Raw genomic sequence first — 19,916 nt, 5'->3', positions numbered from 1 at the left:
CATTCTTTGGCTCAGTATTTGTAAACAGCAATGGATCAAGCCCAGGACTTCCTAGTTGAACTACAGACAACTACAATAATCTTATACATATCGATTTTACAGAAGACATTGTTGAAAAAGCACTGCACAATCTAAAACCATCCCAATCTATTGGACCGGATGGAATATGTGCCTACTTCTTAAAAAAGCTATCCACTGCCATAGCTGAACCTCTAAGCATAATCTTTGAAAAATCTTTCAGGACCAGCTCCTTGCCAAAACTATGGTCACAAGCCACAGTCATCCCCATCTTCAAAAAGGGAGACCCAAGCCTAGTTGAAAATTACAGACCAATCTCCTTATGCTGCGTCACCTGTAAAGTCATGGAATCAATTAACCAATCCATTATCTTCCACTTAGAGACAAACAACCTACTCTCTAATAAACTTTTTGGTTTCAGAAAAAAACTATCATGTAATCTGCAACTCTTACACTGCGAAAACATATGGACTACACAACTCGATCAGGGCAAAGCTATAGTTGCAATCTACATAGACTTCTGTAAAGCCTTTGATTCAGTGGTACACGACAAACTACTCCTAAAACTAAAATCTTATGGTATCTCTGGACACCTACATAACTGGATAGAAGCATTCCTGTCAAACAGACAACAAATGGTCAAAATTGAGAGCGTGCTATCAAATTCTGTACCTGTCAACAGTGGTGTCCCCCAAGGCAGTGTTCTAGGACCAACTTTCTTCATACTCTACATAAATGACCTCTGTGATCATATTAAGAGCAACTGCATTCTCTTCGCTCATGGTGTAAAGCTATTCAACACCACAGACAATACTACTACCCTCCAAAAAGACCTTGACTATGTATCAGAATGGTCAATCAAATGGCAACTTCAAATCTCAACAAATAAATGCTCTGTCTTACATATTGGTAGAAAAAAAATCAGAAAATAAAATACAAGCTAAATAGTCAAGACCTTGTTGAGGATCCAAACTTTGTCAAGAACCTTGGAGTACTCATCTCAAATGATCTAAGTGCTAGAGCCCACTGTAACTACATAGCCAAAAAGGCATTAAGAGTTGTTAATCTAATCCTACGTAGCTTCTTCTCTGGTAATATCACACTACTAACTATAGCATACAAAACATTTGCTAGACCTATACTTGAATACAGCTCATCAGTCTGGAACCCATATCATGTATCTGATATTAACACAATTGAAAAAGTCCAGAAATATTTCACAAGAAGAGTTCTCCACTCCTCTACTCATTGCAGAATACCTTATGCCACCAGACTTGAAACTCTAGACCTAGAAAACCTAGAACTACGCCGCCTTCGGTCCGATCTAAGTATAGTATATAAAATCATACATTGCAATGTCCTATCTGCAAATGAATATTTCAGCTTCAATCATAACAATATAAGAACACACAATAGATACAAACTCAAGGTTAACCGCACCAAACTTGACTGCAGAAAATACGACTTCAGCAACAGAATGGTCAATGTCTGGAATACTCTACCTGACTCTGTGGTTTCTTCCCCAAACCCCAAAAAACTTTAACCTTAGACTGTCTACTATTGACCTCACTCCCTTCCTAAGAGGTCTGTAGGGGGCGTGCATAAGCGCACCAATCGTGCCCACCGTACCTGTCCTATTGTTCTTTATTTTTCTTATAAGTATCTATCTCATGTATTCAAAACTATATTTATTCTTAGACCTGTATCTTGTAAGCGATTGACAAATCAAATCAAATTAAAAAAAAAATAAAGAATTTAGCTAAGGGGATTACACTTTATAACCTGAAGAATCATGTGGTAGCTGCTGGCTGTCACCATGCAGCTAACCCTGAAGTCTTACACAGCCTTCCCATGGCCTTGTGCAGCCAGCAGCTGCCTCACGAAGGGCCATATCAGGTGTGCCTCACCGACAGAGAGGAAGAAGCAACGATCAACTGGGGGGGCGGGGGGGCAGAGGGCAGCCAAATGCAGGATGGCCAAAAGGGCAGAGGTAGAGGGATGAGTTAAAGCCAGATGAATGCAGCAGGGCAATGAGTTGCACTAATAATGAACCACTTAGCAAAAATACAAACTCAAGAATAAAATGCAGCATACTAGGCTCCAGTGTTTTAATACTTAAATTATTTTAATTTTGGCATTTATAAAGATATACAAATCAATCTCTTTGCAGAAGACCCGAAACCCAACATACAGTGCTAATTTGGATACAGTATGATTTTCTATTTTCTATTATGAAAAGATTGTAATCAAAAGAAGTTACTTTTTGCTCTATTTTGAATATGAATATTTCACTGAAATGAAGCTTTATGCCCTTCATAATTCATTGATGTAAGGAATAAACTACTTTATATAGTCCACCTAAAAATTACTAAATTGTAAGTTTATATTTATTAACAAGAAAATGTGGAAAGGCAGTTTGGTGTAGTGGTTAAGGCATCAGGTAGAAACCAAGAGTTCTGTTCCCTTCTTGGGCACAAAGCCAGCTGAGTGACTTTGGCAAACCACTTACTCCAGGAAAACCTACACTTCTGAAACAACCTGCCAACCAAACTGCAGGGATACGTTCAGGACGTCTTTGAGAATCAGACACAATTGAACAGAAAAAGAAAAAAAAACAGTCAATGTAGTGTAAATCTATTTTGTAGATAAATTGCCTGCTAATATGTCTATTCACCTATAGAAGGCCTGCATAACTAATTGACCATCAAGATGAATGCAGTTTACTAGATATATGGTACAGACTGGTTAATGTCTGTAAAATGCTTTTTCTCCAATACTGTGCACACAAATTCTATAATTATTTTATCTTTTTCTTTCTTTTTTATTTATAGTTAAAATATATTGCCACAAATTCATCTATTTATTACAAATAAACAATATTTTCTTTTTGCAAAATCATGTATAAAGGTCAATGCTTTACCTGACTTCTGAAATTTTTCAATTCAACTTATATTTCAAAAAAGTGTGTGTGTGTGTGTGTGTGTGTGTGTGTGTGTGTGTGTATGCGTGTGTGTGCATGCACATACGTTTTCATTTATTGAAACATTACAGTTCCATAGAAATAAAAACTTTAATTGCCGAAAACAAAATATTTTATGAAAGACATATGCTTGGGTTTTTAAAAAAAATATCTTCTAAAGCTTCTAGAATAGCTGATTAGCAAAACTGAAGTATAATTACAAGTTTTTAGAATCAAATTTCTAATCTTGTTTTAATGCTGCATTATATGTTATAAGATACAATGCATAGAGCTTATAACAAAAAGGTCACTATTTCCAATGAATGATTGTTAAAGACTTTCCTGCTTTGATTGCCTGGCAGCAACCTATGAGATACATATTTAGATGATTACTGCATCTCTGAGGTGGGAGGGGGAGGAATGAGTGCAGTTTAGTAGTTCTGAATGGTACTCTAACTATTTAAAATCAGTAAAGACATTACAGGTCACATTAACTGGATTTTCACAGCTCCCAATCATTCTGTTTCAATTGTTCATAGGGTCCAGCCAAACAAGAACCAATTGCTTCAACAATGCAAGACATTCGGAGCCTGAAAAATATTTCTTTAGGTTCAAAAATATTTCTTGAGAACAAAATCAAACACAAGGAAACAATATTACCAATTCTAGTACTGTTTAAAAAGCAGTACTGTTGGAAATTTTAAAGTGCTCTCAATTGCCAAATTTATACATTGTTTCAGACAACACATCTCTAAAACATATTACTACCACTCTATTGAATGGGGTAGGTGTAAAAAATAGTTTCAAATAAGTTAATAAATCTTTTTGTATATGGCTTAAAGAAGAGTGCTTGTGTGGCGTTATGATACAAGCATCTTGGACAGAAGAAGCTCAGTTTGGGTCAGTCATTGTTAGTTCAATTTACATCATAAGTTTTTTGCTTCAGAACAAGCGGGTGGAAAGAATTTTAAATAAAGACACAAAGTATTACAACATTTGAAGAGAAAATAAAAGGTACATTTTCTTGATGTGATGAGGCATGATATAAATCCAGCGAATACATAATTTTACTTGGTTACCATATCTCTTTTAAATAACATACATGAACACACCACATATATTTAGACTACTCTGACAGATCATTAATACATCTCATTATATAAGAATCAGCTTAGTCAGCAAAGCTTTTTTTAACTGTCCAAAATATTTTATTTTCAATTGTAGGAAAAACAGTTCAGTGGCTTTTGATAAAATTGTATTGCCTACTTTTTATAAGCATGTTTTAATTACTATTTATTATATAAATTCATTCATGGTCATTTTCTAATTCATTAGAAAATTCTTATAACATCACTATTATGATATACTCCAGAATGATATGCTACCAAAAAACATGCTCAGGCTGAAACAATATGTATTTAGTAGGTTCTTGAATGCACATTTTTGAAAGAGTCAGGAGTTCAGATTAGTTCTGCAAACAATCTTCTATGCAAATCCCCAGCTTTACCCTCACAAAGTGGGAAATCATATCCTCAGGTCATGACAGCTGTTGTCTTCTGAAACAATTCCAGTTTGTCTATTATATGCGTATTATGTAATACACAAGCCTCCTAGATCTCCTTTTGGGCTTTATACCTTCCTAACCTCCTAGTTAAGTTCTGGATATCTGTGTACTCACCTGGATGCAAAACTCAAGCAGGTGTTTACTCGTGTTGTATAAGTGCTTAATATCTGAAGGCAAAACAATACTTTAGAGGCCACAGAAGCATACACGAGCATCTCTATGCAATTTCTAAAAGGAGCTCTATCTTTTCCTGGTATCACTAGTTTTTGATAGAGCAATGTTCTTGCTCATCTCGAATTTGGATGGGGCAGAAGAAGAGATTCTCCCTTCTATATAGTTTAGTTTAGTTTAGTTTACTTTATTGTCATTACGAAATCAAACACCATCTTCAGTGCACATCATGACCATGAAAATAAACACAAACACACATCCTTCACATTCCACACATTGAACCGAAAACCCCCAACATCGCACCAACACTGAACTATACAGTAGAATTCAAAAGAGCTACTGCCCTGGGATAGAAGCTGTTTTTCAGCCTATTTGTGCTTGTTTTTATATTTTGTACCGTCTGCCAGATGGTAATAGTTCAAAAAAGGGTGCCCAGGATGAGATGGATCTTTGAGAATGTTTTGAACTTTCTTAAGGCAGCGGGAGCTATAAAGCTCTTCCAAAGAGGGGATAGGGCAACCAATGATCATCTGGGCAATGACGTTAACCCTCTGGAGTGCTGCCCTATCTGCCACTGTGCAATTGGCAAACCATACAGAGGTGCAGTAAGTTAAGATACTCTCTATGGTACAGCGGTAGAAGGTCACCAGCAGTTTTTCATTCAATTGTTGTTTTCTGAGAAGTCTCAGGTAGTATAATCTCTGCTGGGCCCTTTTGACCAGTGCTGCAATGTGAGCGGTCAGGTCCTCTTTTATGGTAATACCCAGAAACTTAAAACTGCCCACTTGCTCCACTCAGTATCCATTGATAAGCAAGGGCTGAATGTCTGATCTGTTCCTTCTATAGTCCACTATAAGCTCCTTGGTCTTATTGGAGTTGCGGACCAAGTTATTGTCTCCAATATAAGGGAGGATTAAGGATTAAATATTTCTTTTTTTACCAGGGTTACAAGATCCAACATTTTTTTATACTTCATATTGTTTGTACAAACCAAGAGTACAGAATAATAATTAATTTTTATTTTAATAAAAGCAAAAATACTTAATAAAACAGTTTGTACCAAATTACATGAAGATCAGTATATTAAAGTCAGAACCAGAAAAGAGATAGAAGGACAGAGAATAAGAATTTTCAGGAAGCAAAGGAACACTGAAAAGAAGTAACAGGCTGATGACATTCCTCTATATATTTTCCCTCTCAACTTTATCTAAGTGCTACCTTTTCTTGTCAAGATATTGGGTATTAGACATGAATCTCAGATTCAGTCTGGTAATTGATAGAAAATCCTTACATGTCTGAAGATATCCAACTTATATCAGAATTAGTTTGGTTAAGTGGTTAAAGTGCTAACTTAGAAACCAGGAAACTGTAGTTCTGACCTCTCTTAGGCATGAAAGCCATCTGAGTAAGTTTGGGCCAGTGACTTTCTTTCAGCCCAATCTGCCTCACAGGGCTGCTATTATGACAAAAATAGGAAGCAGAAATATTTGGTATTTGGTATTGCAATCTTGAGTTATATATAAAAAGGCAATATAAATAATAATATTTATATTATTGCAGGCAAAGAAACTTGTAACTCTGCCTTCCTCAATATCAACTTTCTCACTGGAAGAGAATACTGGCCTTAGAGTCATAAATTTACCAGCTAACCAGCAGTTCCTTATTTTAAATAACTGAATAGCTTTCATGTTACTCCTGCCAATGTATGGAAACATAAATGTTTATGTGGTGACCCATAGTCTCTCAAAATAACCCAAAACATATATTAAAGTCCGATAAAGCCTTCAACTTAACTTCACTGTTTTATTAGGCACAGTTTAAAGTCACAAAAGTAAATAATGAGGCAAACAGAAAACCAAAACAAACCGCATTGATGAGAGTTCTGAAGCAAGCTGAGATAACTAATCATAAACTCCAGAAAAATAACCGAGAAAAGTCCATGGGAAGAACTACGTAGTTGAAAACTTATACACATAGCTCCCACCTGCAAGCCACGAGGAGGATCATGGTAATCTCCTCTTGAGTAGACCTCGCTTTTCCCTGATCCTCTCCTCCCTGCGTGAACCTAGGATGGATAGGGGATGGGCCTGGATCCTCCTCTGACTGCCCAGCCAGCCTCTGCCCTTCCCCAGCCTCCTCCACCACCTCTGGAGCCACACTTCCACTCCCTGTTGGCTGTTCCTCCTCTTCCTCAGAGTCAGACTCCACCAGGGGCATGACAGTTTAGAACAAAAATCATCAATTGTAGTAGTATTTCATATAGAATACTAAATTATTTTATGGAACTCTGCAAATTCTACTTGTACATGGCACTTAAAATGTGAATAAAATCACCTGAAAGACTTCCCTTCTTTAGCAATATTGATGGCTGGTTTTGAGAAAGGCTGAAAGGCTAAGGAACAAGAGGTATTATTGCAGATTCACATAATTGAGAAAGCCAAAGAGTAACATACTGGTTATAGAAAGCTCATTACTGTTTTGATTGTGTGAAGCTGTGAAGAAAATGGGATCCCAAAACAGCTTATTGTCTTTCTGCAAAAACAATACAAAGAATAGAAATCCATAGATAGATCATAGCAAAGGATCCTGGCTGCAGATTCACAAAAGATTGAGGCAAGCCTGTATATTTTCTTTTTAGGTGTTCAACCTATATGAGTACGGATTTAAAACTGGAAAGAGAAACATCTATAGTCTGCACTATGCTAATTATTCCACTATGATAACTAAAAGTACAAATGATCTGCAACCTTTAGTAATGGAAATAATAGGACTATGAAAAATGGGGCTGTGGTTAAATATGAAGACCAAACTAACCAGAACTGATAATGAAGATATTGGGGCAGGAACTTAAGGGATTTGCAGATTAATAGGCATTTGGGATAAAATACACAGTACAAAATTAAAATTCCATACAATATTTTGAATATTATGTTTGCTTCTTTTACTAAACACATTCATTCAAAATAATTTACAGCTAATATAGCAGATACGCAGTTTAAGGGAAGCCTTCACTCAGTAAATTTATGACAACTGATTACCACCAGTTTTGTTACTCGAAAAGAGTTTCATTGTCATTATGGTAATTGATTGAGATGTTCAATATATTGATTAATCCTGATTAGGTATCAAATTGTACAAATATTTAAATGAGGCATCAATCCAAATACACTTAAAATAGAACAGGTAGGCTATGCAAACTGTGTTAGAAAAAATAAACCAATTCAAGAACAAACATATAACTGAACAAACAATGCTGCTTGCTACTTATTCTATGGAAAATCTTTGAATTGTTTTACAGGTGTACTTCATCCAATCAAACATTTAGCATTTGTTAATCCTGAAAGATGACAAGACCTCTTTAAAACATCTCATCTTTTTCAATAAATTTTGCATAGAAACATGTTTCTCAAACACAGAGTTGCCTGCTGTCACATTGGAAGCATGATAAATGTTTAATGAAAACAACACCACACAGCTTGATGTCAGACAACAGCTATCACAAAGACCCACTTTGATCTAAACAGGCACTTAAAAAGAGTTCTGAGCATGGTATATACTACAGAACTCTTATAACCTATATGCAAATTAGGAAACATTAGCATAAATGACTCCCTGCTGCATAAAGTACTATGAGATAAAGAAAAAAGACAATTTCCAACAATCTATGATTGCTGTCAAATTCAGGACAAACAGTCCTTGTTTATTTTGAACATCAGCCATGTTCTATAAATTTATCAATACAAATTAATGACAAAGGAATTATAGCCATTAGCTATGAAAAGAACTGTAATAATGAGTAAATTTAAAAAGAAAAACACTAGTAAGCATTTTCCTAGGAGTTACTTTAGAAGATTTATCAGTAAGAACAGTACTGTTTTTTAAATTTTATGAAATTTATGGAACATGAACTAGTGTTACAAACATGGTATAAGCAAGTGCAAAAGATGGATTTTTTGGCTTACTTAAGAATAAATTGCTTTCCATTGTAAAGGAAAATGTATTATGTATTTCCCAATGTGATATTATAATATACATATTACATTTCTAGAATGAGAAATCTTTTTTTAAAAAAAATAACTTTTCATTAATAACAGTTAGCTCTGAAAATAGTAACTATAAACATTTATGCTCTTTGAAAAATTCTAGATAGAAATTTTTCAAAAGACTGAAGTTTACCTATTCAATCATGCACAAAATATTTCAATGTGTTGAATAATGACTCTAGGTAATGATCCTGAGTAATACCATATTGATACTGAGTAATGATAATTATAATAATAATAATAATAATGATAATTATAATAATGATATTATAATTAATGATAATTATAGTAATGATACTGAGTAATACCATATCTCTTCATACTCTACATAAATGACCTCTGTGATCATATTAAGAGCAATTGCGTTCTTTTCGCTGATGATGTAAAGCTGTTCAATACCACAGACAATACTGCTACCCTACAAAAAGATCTTGACTATGTATCAGAATGGTCAAACAAATGGCAACTTCAAATCTCAACAAATAAATGCTCTGTCTTACATATTGGCAAAAAAAATCAGAAAATAAAATACAAGCTGAATAGTCAAGATCTTGTTGATGACCCAAGCTCTGTAAAGGACCTTGGAATACTCACCTCTAATGATCTAAGTGCTAGAGCCCACTGCAACTACATAGCCAAAAAGGCATTAAGAGTTGTTAACCTAATCCTACGTAGCTTTTTCTCTGGTAATATCACACTACTAACCAGAGCATACAAAACATTTGCTAGACCAATACTCGAATACAGTTCATCAGTCTGGAACCCACATTACGTATCTGATATTAGCACAATTGAGAAAGTCCAGAAATATTTCACAAGAAGAGTTCTCCACTCCTCTACTTGTTGTAGAATACCTTATGCCACCAGACTTGAAATTCTAGAACTAGAAAACCTTGAATTACGCCGTCTTCGGTCTGATTTAAGCATGGTATATAAAATCATACATTGCAATGTCCTACCTGTCAATGAATACTTCAGCTTCAACCATAACAACACAAGAGCACACAATAGATACAAACTCAAAGTTAACCGCACCAAACTTGATTGCAGGAAATACGACTTCAGCAATAGAGTGGTCAATGTCTGGAATACTCTACCCGACTCTGTAGTTTCTTCCCCAAACCCCAAAAACTTTAACCTTAGACTGTCTACTATTGACCTCACCCCTTTCCTAAGAGGTCTTTAGGGGGCGTGCATAAGCGCACCAACGTGCCTACCGTCCCTGTCCTATTGTTTCTCTTATTCTTCTTTTATTTTTCTTATATGTACCCATTTCATGTATTCACAACTATGTATACACTTATTATCTTGTAAACAATTGGCAAATCAAATAAATAAATAAAATAAAATAAATAAATTGGCAATCAGAAAATCGAATCTAATTTTCTACAATAGAGAAAAGATTTTTAAATAAAAAGGAAAAAATGTGATTTAATACAATATAACAGATCTTTATGACACAAATTGTTGCTCTAATTCTTATCCTAGTTTTAATAAAACAGCAGAACCTGTTATATAGATCAAAACAGCTTTTCCTTTTAATATAATAGTTGTTTTACACTCACTGATTTTATAGTTTTAAATTATTGTAATCTGAGATAATCTGAGATAAAGAAGGAATATCTTGACTTCACTACAATTCCAGACCATTACTTCCTATCTCAAAAAAAACCTCCCTATTTTTCTCCAAGTATTCTAAATGGATTATTGATTGCAAAGCTTTGAGCTGAGCAAAGCCAAATAATCACAGGAATGCAACCTTATTTAGAAAACTCTGGTAAAATGGCAAAGACGTGGGGAAGTCCAACGGAATAGGTACAGAAGGAGAAACTGTGGCACTAGGACTGGGAAATAGATTATTTCACACCTCCAGTTATGCTAAAAGTATTCCTAAAACTCATCTGAGGATACGCATGATAATTTCAGTTTATTACCATTATTTTCTTATATTATTCAACTAGGATGTTATTGTGGCTTTAACACATTAAAGGAATTCTGCATTATTATTTCCAATAGTTAGACAAATTTAAATGACCACTATAGAGTGTGAAAGCTTTGAACATCCTACTTTTTGCTCATTAAAATTCTGGAGAAGTGGAGACCTTGAAATTATGTTTTGTTAGTTTAGTGGGCCTCATGAAACATGAATTATGGATTTTATTTATTACTGAAAGATTTTAAAAATGGCCCAAAATTACTTCTTCAACAGTACAAAACCTTTGAAAGATTCTCATTTATTCTCCATTTTTAATTTTGAAAAGGAAAATTTTAAAATGTATAATATTTTAAATTTAGAATTACTTTAGGAATGGAATAATGAGGTTCAAAGCATAACTTTCAATTAAGCTTGTTTTGTCATGGTGGACAGCACCTAACTCAAGAACCTCAACTCATTGTTTTAATGAGTACATACATTTGTTCTGTGCAAAATCTTTCTACTATGTCCTGTTCTTTTTCAAATTGCACTAAATAACTCTTCAAAATGACATATAGCTGTAAAGAGAAAAGTTTTTTAGATCCATATTCCCTACACAGATATTTTTTTGCTCCCTGTCTGATTAAATTAAAATTCAATTCCACTTAAAAGGTATATAAGGAATTAATTACATCAAGAACATTCCTTCCAATTTCATTCAAAAGCCTATTAGCATTTGTTCCTAACTTGTATAAAGTCCTTGATTTCAATTATCATATACTAGTTGATCACTGAGAACAAAAATACTGTATGTAACTTTAATTATATAATAATTATAAATATTACACAAAATAAAATCAGTCAAGAAAATATTTCATTAATTGTTGAAATGATTATTTTAATCTAACGTAATATGTGGATTTTAAACAACCTAGGTTTGGTTTGGTTTCAAGAAAAGTCACATTAAAGTATTTAGAATTGAAGCAATTTAGGGATTAGTTAACAATCTGTTTTTCCAAAATTATTGGAAATATTTATCTTATATAAATTCAAGAGAACCACTCCAAAGTAGTACTGATATATAAATCCTAGAACTCTCTAACCTTTCTAGAGTTTAAAAAGTAAAAGTAAAAACTTACTAACAGAAGTTATTTAGCTTATTTACATATTTAATAAACTGACAACTAATATTTTTTGGACAAAAACAACTACTAAATGTTGCTCAGTAATAGACTAGAATGGCATCTAGAATTTTGTTTTTTGCAAGAGTACATCTTTACAAAATATTTTTAAAACAATATGCCTTTTGTAATAATATTAAATTTATTAAAATTTCTACATACCACCATTAAAAAACCTTGCTACAGTACATAATTCCTAGCAAAGTTACAATTGCAATCATCACTTGTAGATATAACCTGGAAGCAATTCATTTCTTCAGAGAAGCTGAATCAGAGAGAAAGCTCAAAAGCATAGATGTGCCCACATGCTCGTGTGTATATATAAAGTAATAAATCAGAGACAGATGTAAGCACTAGATTTAAATTAATTTGCTTCAGACTTATGCACATTTTGACAATATTAGTATCAGGAGAGTAACTTAAGTATAACATTATAGAAATGCATTTACTTACCTCCAGACATGAAATACCATAAAAATAAAAAAGAAGTACCTAACACAGTGTAGTCATTTTTGGAAATCTGATAGATGACTTTTATTAGAATAAAAGGTTCCACTGAACAACAACTCACAAAGAGATCTATTAAAATGATCTTCCAGGGTTTTTGCCAATGAAAAACATCTGGTTAAATTATGGTCATGCAATAAATACTCCTTTCTTCAATAAATCATAATGTTGATGTTCCAATTATGCATTTAAACCTAGCATCACTGCTATGTCATATAAACCGATTATCTTAAGAAGCAAAAATGACACTTTATAAACAGTATAGGAAAAATAGTAACTTTCCACTGAATGTAACATTTTAATACTTATCAATATCAAGCATTTTAAAAAGAAAATTAAATAGATAATATTTGAGCTTATTATTTGATTAATGAAGGAAAGAAAATGATATATAGCAAAATAATCCAGTATAAATCATTTGCCAGAATTACTGAATTTTGGGTCCTTGGTACTCTTCATTCAGATGTTTCATTGCCAAATTAAATAACATCTATAATACTAGAAGGAGTGGGGTTTGCTCTTATTTTTCTATACTAATTGTATATAAAATAGTATATCGTACATAAAAATAAGTGCACATTCCACTCCTTTCTAGCACTGATGTTACCTAGTTTAGTAATGAAACATCTGCAAGAAAACCACTAAACTTAGAGAGCACCAAGTTCAGCTGAACTACAAATATTTTTTTCTATTATTATTGAACTTATAACAGTGTCACATGATAAGAAGGAATTATCCAATCTGATCAACAAATTTCCAAAGGTTTTTAGAAAATGTCCTATCCATTTTAGCAAACATGACTGGGGTATTATATTAGGCAAGATGGGTGGCCTACAGGTTTGATAAATAAATAAATACTATATAAATTATCAGTTTTCTGTAAGTATAATATGCAGTATAAATGTAATGCTCTTCTTTCAAAGTAATTCCCATTATTGCCTATTGCTGCCTATCTATTAGAACATCTAAAATCCACTGATCATATTTTATATGAGATGTTTCTGAATCTTGGGAAGATTTCTACTCATGTCATTTTAAGACAAATGCTTTTTGAAATGGTGTACTTTCCCAATCTAAGAGGTCCTTGGTACTCACTGAGCTTAGTTGTTTTCTTGCATTACCCATTTCATTACCCAACAAAGTAACATCATCAGTGCTATCAATCCACTCTGTTGCAATCAATATGTCTTCAATTCTTTCAATATTTATCAGTCTGCTAATAACACGCAAATCACATATTAGAGAAGGGGGGGCTTTTTTTTTACTTGCATTGCTTTTTAGATTTAGTCCAGGCTTTCTATCTGTTTTAATACTTTTATGGATTGGGGGGGGGGGTTTCTATATGCCACCAGTGTCTGTTAGAGTTAGATGGTATAATAAAGTATTAGCATTTTCTCTTTCTAACAATTCAATTGTATATAATGATTATTGAGAATGCTTCCCTCCAGTCAATAATAAGTTAATGAGGAAGGCAGATAAAGTGGGGACTAATAGTTTAAAGAAGTAGTAAGTCTTCCAAATCCAAATGAGGTCATATTCACCAGAAAGTGCAGATATGAAGTTGGAAGATGGGGTGTTTTCTCAGGTTTTATGTATTGAGACTTTATCTATGACTAACTTTAACTGATATACCTGTCCCTTTCTAGAAGAAAGCAACCTTTAAAATGCTAGTGACTTCTAGGACTGATTGCTATAGCAAACTCTACACGCCTTTGCATCTAGTCACAAAACTTGATGATACAAAACTCAGCAGCCAGGTTAGTTTCTGGAAAAACTCAAAAGAGCCACATTATGACTGTGCTTAAAAGCACACCAGCTGCCAATTTCCTTCTGGCTGAATTACAAAGTGCTGGTTATTAGTTTTAAAAACCTAAATGGCTTGTGATTTTTTTTTCTACAGCTCACATTATCCTGAGGAAGTTTTTCCCTTTATTTAAATAATATTTTTATAGAAATTTAAAGATTAAAAAACTAATACAAACTAATAAAAATATGAATTAAAAAAGTGCAAGGAGAAAGAAAAGAGGGGAAGAAAAAATGGTTAAAAAAGGAAAAAATTATAACGTAATGACTTCTCCTCTCATCAAGATAAGTTCAATTTCCGTAATTTATCACCTTCTCTAATATTTTAACCTAAAATCTCTTTGTGTCATATTTCATCTTTTATTTATTAGCCAACAGTGAAGCTTCATTATTCAATCTTAATCCAGCAAATTGAAATCCATGCTACCAAATCATTGTTCTGATTTATTATTTGTATATCCCTTTTAACTATTAAAACAGCAACTGGTTTCATTTGTAAATCCATATAACAGCTTTGTCAATATCATTCTAGTAGCCTGTCAATTTTAAATGCATATCCAAAACAGCCTAATTCAAAGTTTTATCCTCTCCTCTTTTGAGTCTATTTTTACAGAAAGTTCTGAGTATACTGTTGCCAAAAATCCTTGAATTCTTCCAGAGTTACTTTTCTCTGTTCTGTATTAGTTGGTTTTCTCCTTTAATTCGACAACAGGTATTTCTCTGCCCATAACCCCAACTGTAGAGCCTCTCTCATGAGGACTTTGGACCTTGTCCCCCCTTGCCGGTTGACATGAGCCTTTGCAGCCATGTTGTCCGTAAGGACTAGAACATGAGAGCCAGTCACTGAGTGCCTGAAATGCTTGAGAGCCAGAAAAATTGCTCTTAGCTCTAGCTGATTTATGGGAAGGATCTGCTCTGACCTGGACCAAACGCCCTGAGCTATCTGGCCCTGCATATGGGAACCCCAACCTATGAGGCTGGCATCGGTGGTTATCACTAGCCTGTCTGGGACCCTGAACAGGAGTCCCTTCCAGATTGACGGGGAACGCCACCAATTGAGAGATCTCTGGATTTGTGGCAGGAGCGGGACCTTGATGGATGAATGGCTAGTTCCTGCTCATTGGTAGGGAAGCAGGAACCACTGGAGCGGTCAGGAGTGGAGCCAAGCCCACGGGATGATGCCAATACAGGAGACCATCTTCCCCATTAGTTTGGACAGCAGTGACAGGAGGACAGCTTGATGTGGCTGGATCTGGCTGATGATCTCTGCAAGGCTCTTTCCACGATCTGGAGACAGAAAAACCTGGCAAAATGTGGTATCGATGACTGCTCCCAAGTGTTGCAATTTGGTTGTGGGAGAGAGCTGGCTCTTTTTGGTATTGATGGAAAATCCGTGGCTCTGGAGGTATGACAGGGTAATCTGAAGATCCCGATGGGCCGCATGAATGGAGGACAGAATCAAAATGTCATCCAAGTAGCATTGGATCCTCACTGGAACAGAACACAGAGATGCCATCAATGCTGCCAGAACCTTTGTGAAGACCATTGGAGCCGATGAGAGGCTGAAGGGAAGTGCTCGATACTGGTAATGGGTATTCTGATAACAGAAACGGAGAAACTGGCAATGATGAAGCCAAACGGGGCTGTGGAGGTAAGCCTCCGTGAGATCAATGGAAGAGAGATCACCCTCCCGAACGCTGTCTAAAATAGAATGCAGAGTCTGCATTTTAAATCGCCTGTATTTTACAAACTGGTTGAGAAATTTTAGATCAAGGATGGCGCGCCAACCCCCCCCCCCCCAGGGAAACAATGAAAAGGCGAGAATAAAGCCCACGTCCCCATTGAGAGGGGGGAACAGGTTGAATAGCCCTGATTTCAAGAAGGTGTTGAATGGCCTGATTCATGAGGGCTTGCCTTGAAATGTCCCGAGAGACAGGACAGATCAAAAAAATTTCTGGGGGTGGCGTTGGAAAGTCCAATTGTAACCCTGACCTAATAGTGCTGAGCACCCAGGCTTCCATCGTTAACTCCTCCCATTTGGAGGCAAAGAAGGCTAGGTGACCTCCGATGGGTGGGGAGAATGAGGGATTACTTAGAGTGACGGAAGGAATGACCCCCTCCCCCCCGAAAGGGCCGTTTACCAGTAGAAGGTTGTTGCCTGCCAGATGCTTCCGCACGTTGGTCTTGGCATTGGGAGTAAGGCCTCTGAGAGCGGGGAAAGCGGGATGAGGTCTCCGCTCAAAAGGCAGGAGGGTGATAAGGAGCTGGGCGATAGTTGGCTTTCTTCCCAGAGGAAGAGAGAATTTTATGTTTATCTCTGGTTTCGATGAGATAAGGTTCCAGAGCATCGTCAAAAAGCTTATCGCCTGCGAATGGAACTTAAGCCAGCTTCCATTTTCAGTGTGATTCTGCCTGCCAATTTCGGAGCCATAACATCTTCTTGCTGCTACTGAAGATGCCATGGCCCTAGATGCAAATTTGGCGGAATTGAGAGTGGCATCCGCAGTGAATTCCGCCACTGCGATAATCTTATTAAGGTCTTGGTGAGACCGAAGGTCAGAAGCAGGCAATCTATTCTGGAATTGGCACAGCAACCATATGGATGCCCTCGTGAAAAAGGATGCTGCTGTTGAAGCCCGAACAGCCCATGCAGCGACCTGGTGATTGCACTTGAGGGTCTGTTCGGAATGTTTAGCATCCGGTTTCAGGATATCTTCTGGCTCTGTGGGAGTGCCAGAAGATGAGAATGAGGCCAGAACCGGAATGTCAACAGAAGGCACTGCCAGGGCATTGTCCAGGGCTGGGCTGACGTTGTAGAAACGCTTATCCAGAGAAGATGGGCAAGGACCTGCCGAAGGGGAAGCGCACTGTTCCTTGACCATGTCCAGGAACAAAGTGGGAGAAGGCAAAACCTCTGCATGCACTACAGGCTTGGAGAAGAGTGAGTCTCCCTGGCTAGAGGGATTTCCTAGTGGCTCAGGAGCCACTTCCTCCAGTGACAGCTTAGCAATGGTGAAGCCCTTCCTTCCTCATCAACCTCCTCCCATTCTGATAGAGAAGAATGGACCCTGAGCTCCTGGGACCTGTGTAAATCAGGGTGATGAGGCAAAGAGCTTACAGATTGAGAAGGGAGAAGGGCCTGAACCCTTTCCAAAAGTCGAAGAATTTGCTTGAAGCCTTCAGCCAATCCCTGCCTAATGGCCAATGAGACAACATCTTGGATATCCCCTGTTCTATGCTCAAAGGTAGAGGCAGAAGGCCGAAGGCCCGCTACTGTGGGAGTGAAGGTGGCTTCAGGCCTAGATTGAGAAGAGGTTCGAGGCCTGGAGGGAGGGGGAGGAACATAGGGCCCAGGAGCCTGTTGGAAATAGGGCCCAGATCTGCTGAGATCCTGAAGATCTGATTGTTCTGCAAAAGCCTCAGGAGACCAGGATGGAGGATGAAAATGCTCATAGATAACTTCTCCTCCCCTGGGAAGGCTTGGCTGGGGCCCATGGGTATCACCTGAAACATGCTGTAATTACACTCCCTTCTGTTGAATAGTTCTGTTGAACTGCCTCTCCAGGGTTGCATGTCTGCGCTTCTCTGCCCTCAATTCAGCCTGGGTTCCCTTCTTAGGGGCTAGAGCCTTAGCTCTGATTTTAGCAGCCACCTCCCTCTGGACTGATTGGATGTGTTGCCTACGTATTTTTCTCTTATTGGGCTTAAGAGACCGTTCCACTGGGGGGGTGGGGAGCTCTGCCTGAGCCTTATCTTGCTCCATTTGTAGAATAAAGGCTCTTGCGTTGGAAAGAAACTGTTTAGAAATTTTTTTTATTAAGTCCTTTAGGGTATAAAATGGCCACCGGGCTTACAAAATGGCCACTCACCTCATGGTGGAAGGCTTCAATCCAAGATGGCCACTGACTAGGGGAAACAGGCTCTGAGATCGAAGAATCGCTCCTTAGGCTATAAAGAGCCCCGAGTGAAGTCAGCAAAGGAAAACGCAGCCGCCAGCCACACGATCAGCTGGCTGACGCTATCGGTTTGCCGATCGTTTTTTACGATCGCTCAAACCGCAGGCATGGGGGAGTTCTGCAGACGCTGCCCAACTTGCCTGCACAGCACTCTGGCAACGCTGCTCCCAACGTTGCAGAAGAGAGAGCCCTGCTCTCCTGGAAGAGCAGCTGCCCAGATCCCTGAAAATCGCTGGTGATTGCTATCTAACAGAAACGCTTTCAGATACACAGTTACTGACTGAAAGGAGCTGAGTCAAAAGCTGGGGTCTCTCCCGGGGGCTGGCTTTTATATCTTAGTACAGACTCAGCTAAATGACATCATAGGAAGGAGTCAACCCATCCTGGGCTCTCGATGCAGCACGGAGGAGAACAGGAACTATAGCAAAAAAGCTTCACTAAGAACATTTAAAAAGCAGAAGCAAGAAACAGACTCCTTGCAAAGAAAAACCCCTCTTTAATTACATCTTGGGAATTAACTGCATTCACCAACAGAAAGTCCAGGCGAGAGTCCTACAAGTAGTTAACTGAAGTAGTAGTCCTTATTAGCTTGTTAAGATAAATGCAAGGCTGTGAGCTTCAAGCTGGGAGGCTGCAAATTAAATCAAAGAAATAGACAAACCTCAGTTCTAGCAAGGCAGTCTTTGTGCCATGAATCACACAAAGAGCAAACTTTCTAGAAATACAAATGATTGTCTGCTATAACCACCCCTCCCTTTTCCTCCTATTTATTCCCCAGCCAGGGAGGGCCATTCAGCATCATTTGTTTTGTTTCCCAAGCCGACTCATTGTCCTCCGTTGTTCACCTCTCCTATCTGCTCTGCGCATATGTACATCTGGAACAGGCCCCAGCTGTTCCTCCTCCTCACTCATCTCCGACTCCAAAGGCAGTTGCCTCTCCAGTGGCTGGGAAATGTTGGATAGCCCTGGCCCGATGCTGAGCATCTATCAGAGCCTTCCCCAGGCTCCAGAACTGGCCCAAGTTCTTTCCCAACCTCTTCATCATCAGAGTCTGTCCCCAGCTCTGCTGGCAGTGCTGCTGAATTAAATTAAAGGGCAACTATGCAGTTTCACATCCATTTACTTACAAGAGCCAATTAAATTTCTATGAAAACCCCTTAAAATGAAATGTTATATAACAATATTCAAACTAGCTTATTTAACATGTTTCCCATGTTACCTACCCACTTTTGTTGTAATGCTGCTCTTTCTCTTTTCCTCTGGATCTTTCCTTCTCCCTTGCTTTCTCTTTATCTCTGCCTTTACGTCTTTCTTTCTCACGAGACCCACTACGGGTTCTCCTGCGACTAGTTCTTTCACTGCTGCGACTGTATGATCGTTGTTGTGGTCTGGAATGTGATCTACAATTAGAAATATCAACGAAAACCATGTAAAAGAACAACTACAAAAATAATTACAATAATTTTAATACTGTTATTCACTTATTCTTAAACAGTTTGTTCATAAATATGTATTTTTTAAAAGATGCAGATAAAATTAAGTATGTGAAAACAAACCTAGAAGAGATTAATTATCAAGCATGAGGCAACAAGTATATCACAAGCAGGGAATTATCATTTCCTTCAGAACATGGAGAAACAAGAACAGGAAGCCATAACAAATTATCATACCAAAAGAAGCTCCAGAATGAACTAATTTAAAAGAATATTGTTTATAAAAGAATAAGAAAGACCCAAGCACAAAAATAATTTGATGATAATTTGGGATTTTTCAAACCAGGTCCAGTGAACCCTCTAATT

The 19,916-nt window shown here is 37.0% G+C and overlaps 1 protein-coding gene across 4 annotated transcripts in view; it reads right to left on the bottom strand.

Annotated features, from left to right (window-relative positions):
* Positions 1-19,916, bottom strand: part of RSRC1 (arginine and serine rich coiled-coil 1) — a 150,274-nt gene that overhangs the window by 109,147 nt on the left and 21,211 nt on the right. For all 4 annotated transcript variants that reach the window (XM_026665625.2, XM_026665634.2, XM_087965234.1 and 1 more), the window contains exon 4: positions 19,341-19,517. In XM_026665625.2, coding sequence (XP_026521410.1) covers positions 19,341-19,517 — 177 coding nt within the window. The remainder of the gene's footprint in view (positions 1-19,340; positions 19,518-19,916) is intronic.

This window comes from Notechis scutatus, chromosome 4 (genome assembly GCF_049901735.1).
Source record: "Notechis scutatus isolate UNSWTSFEM ecotype Mainland chromosome 4, rNotScu1.2, whole genome shotgun sequence".
Classification (NCBI taxonomy): Eukaryota; Metazoa; Chordata; class Lepidosauria; order Squamata; family Elapidae; genus Notechis; species Notechis scutatus.
Note: the sequence above shows the minus strand (reverse complement) of the source record. Positions and strands in the feature narration are given on the sequence as shown.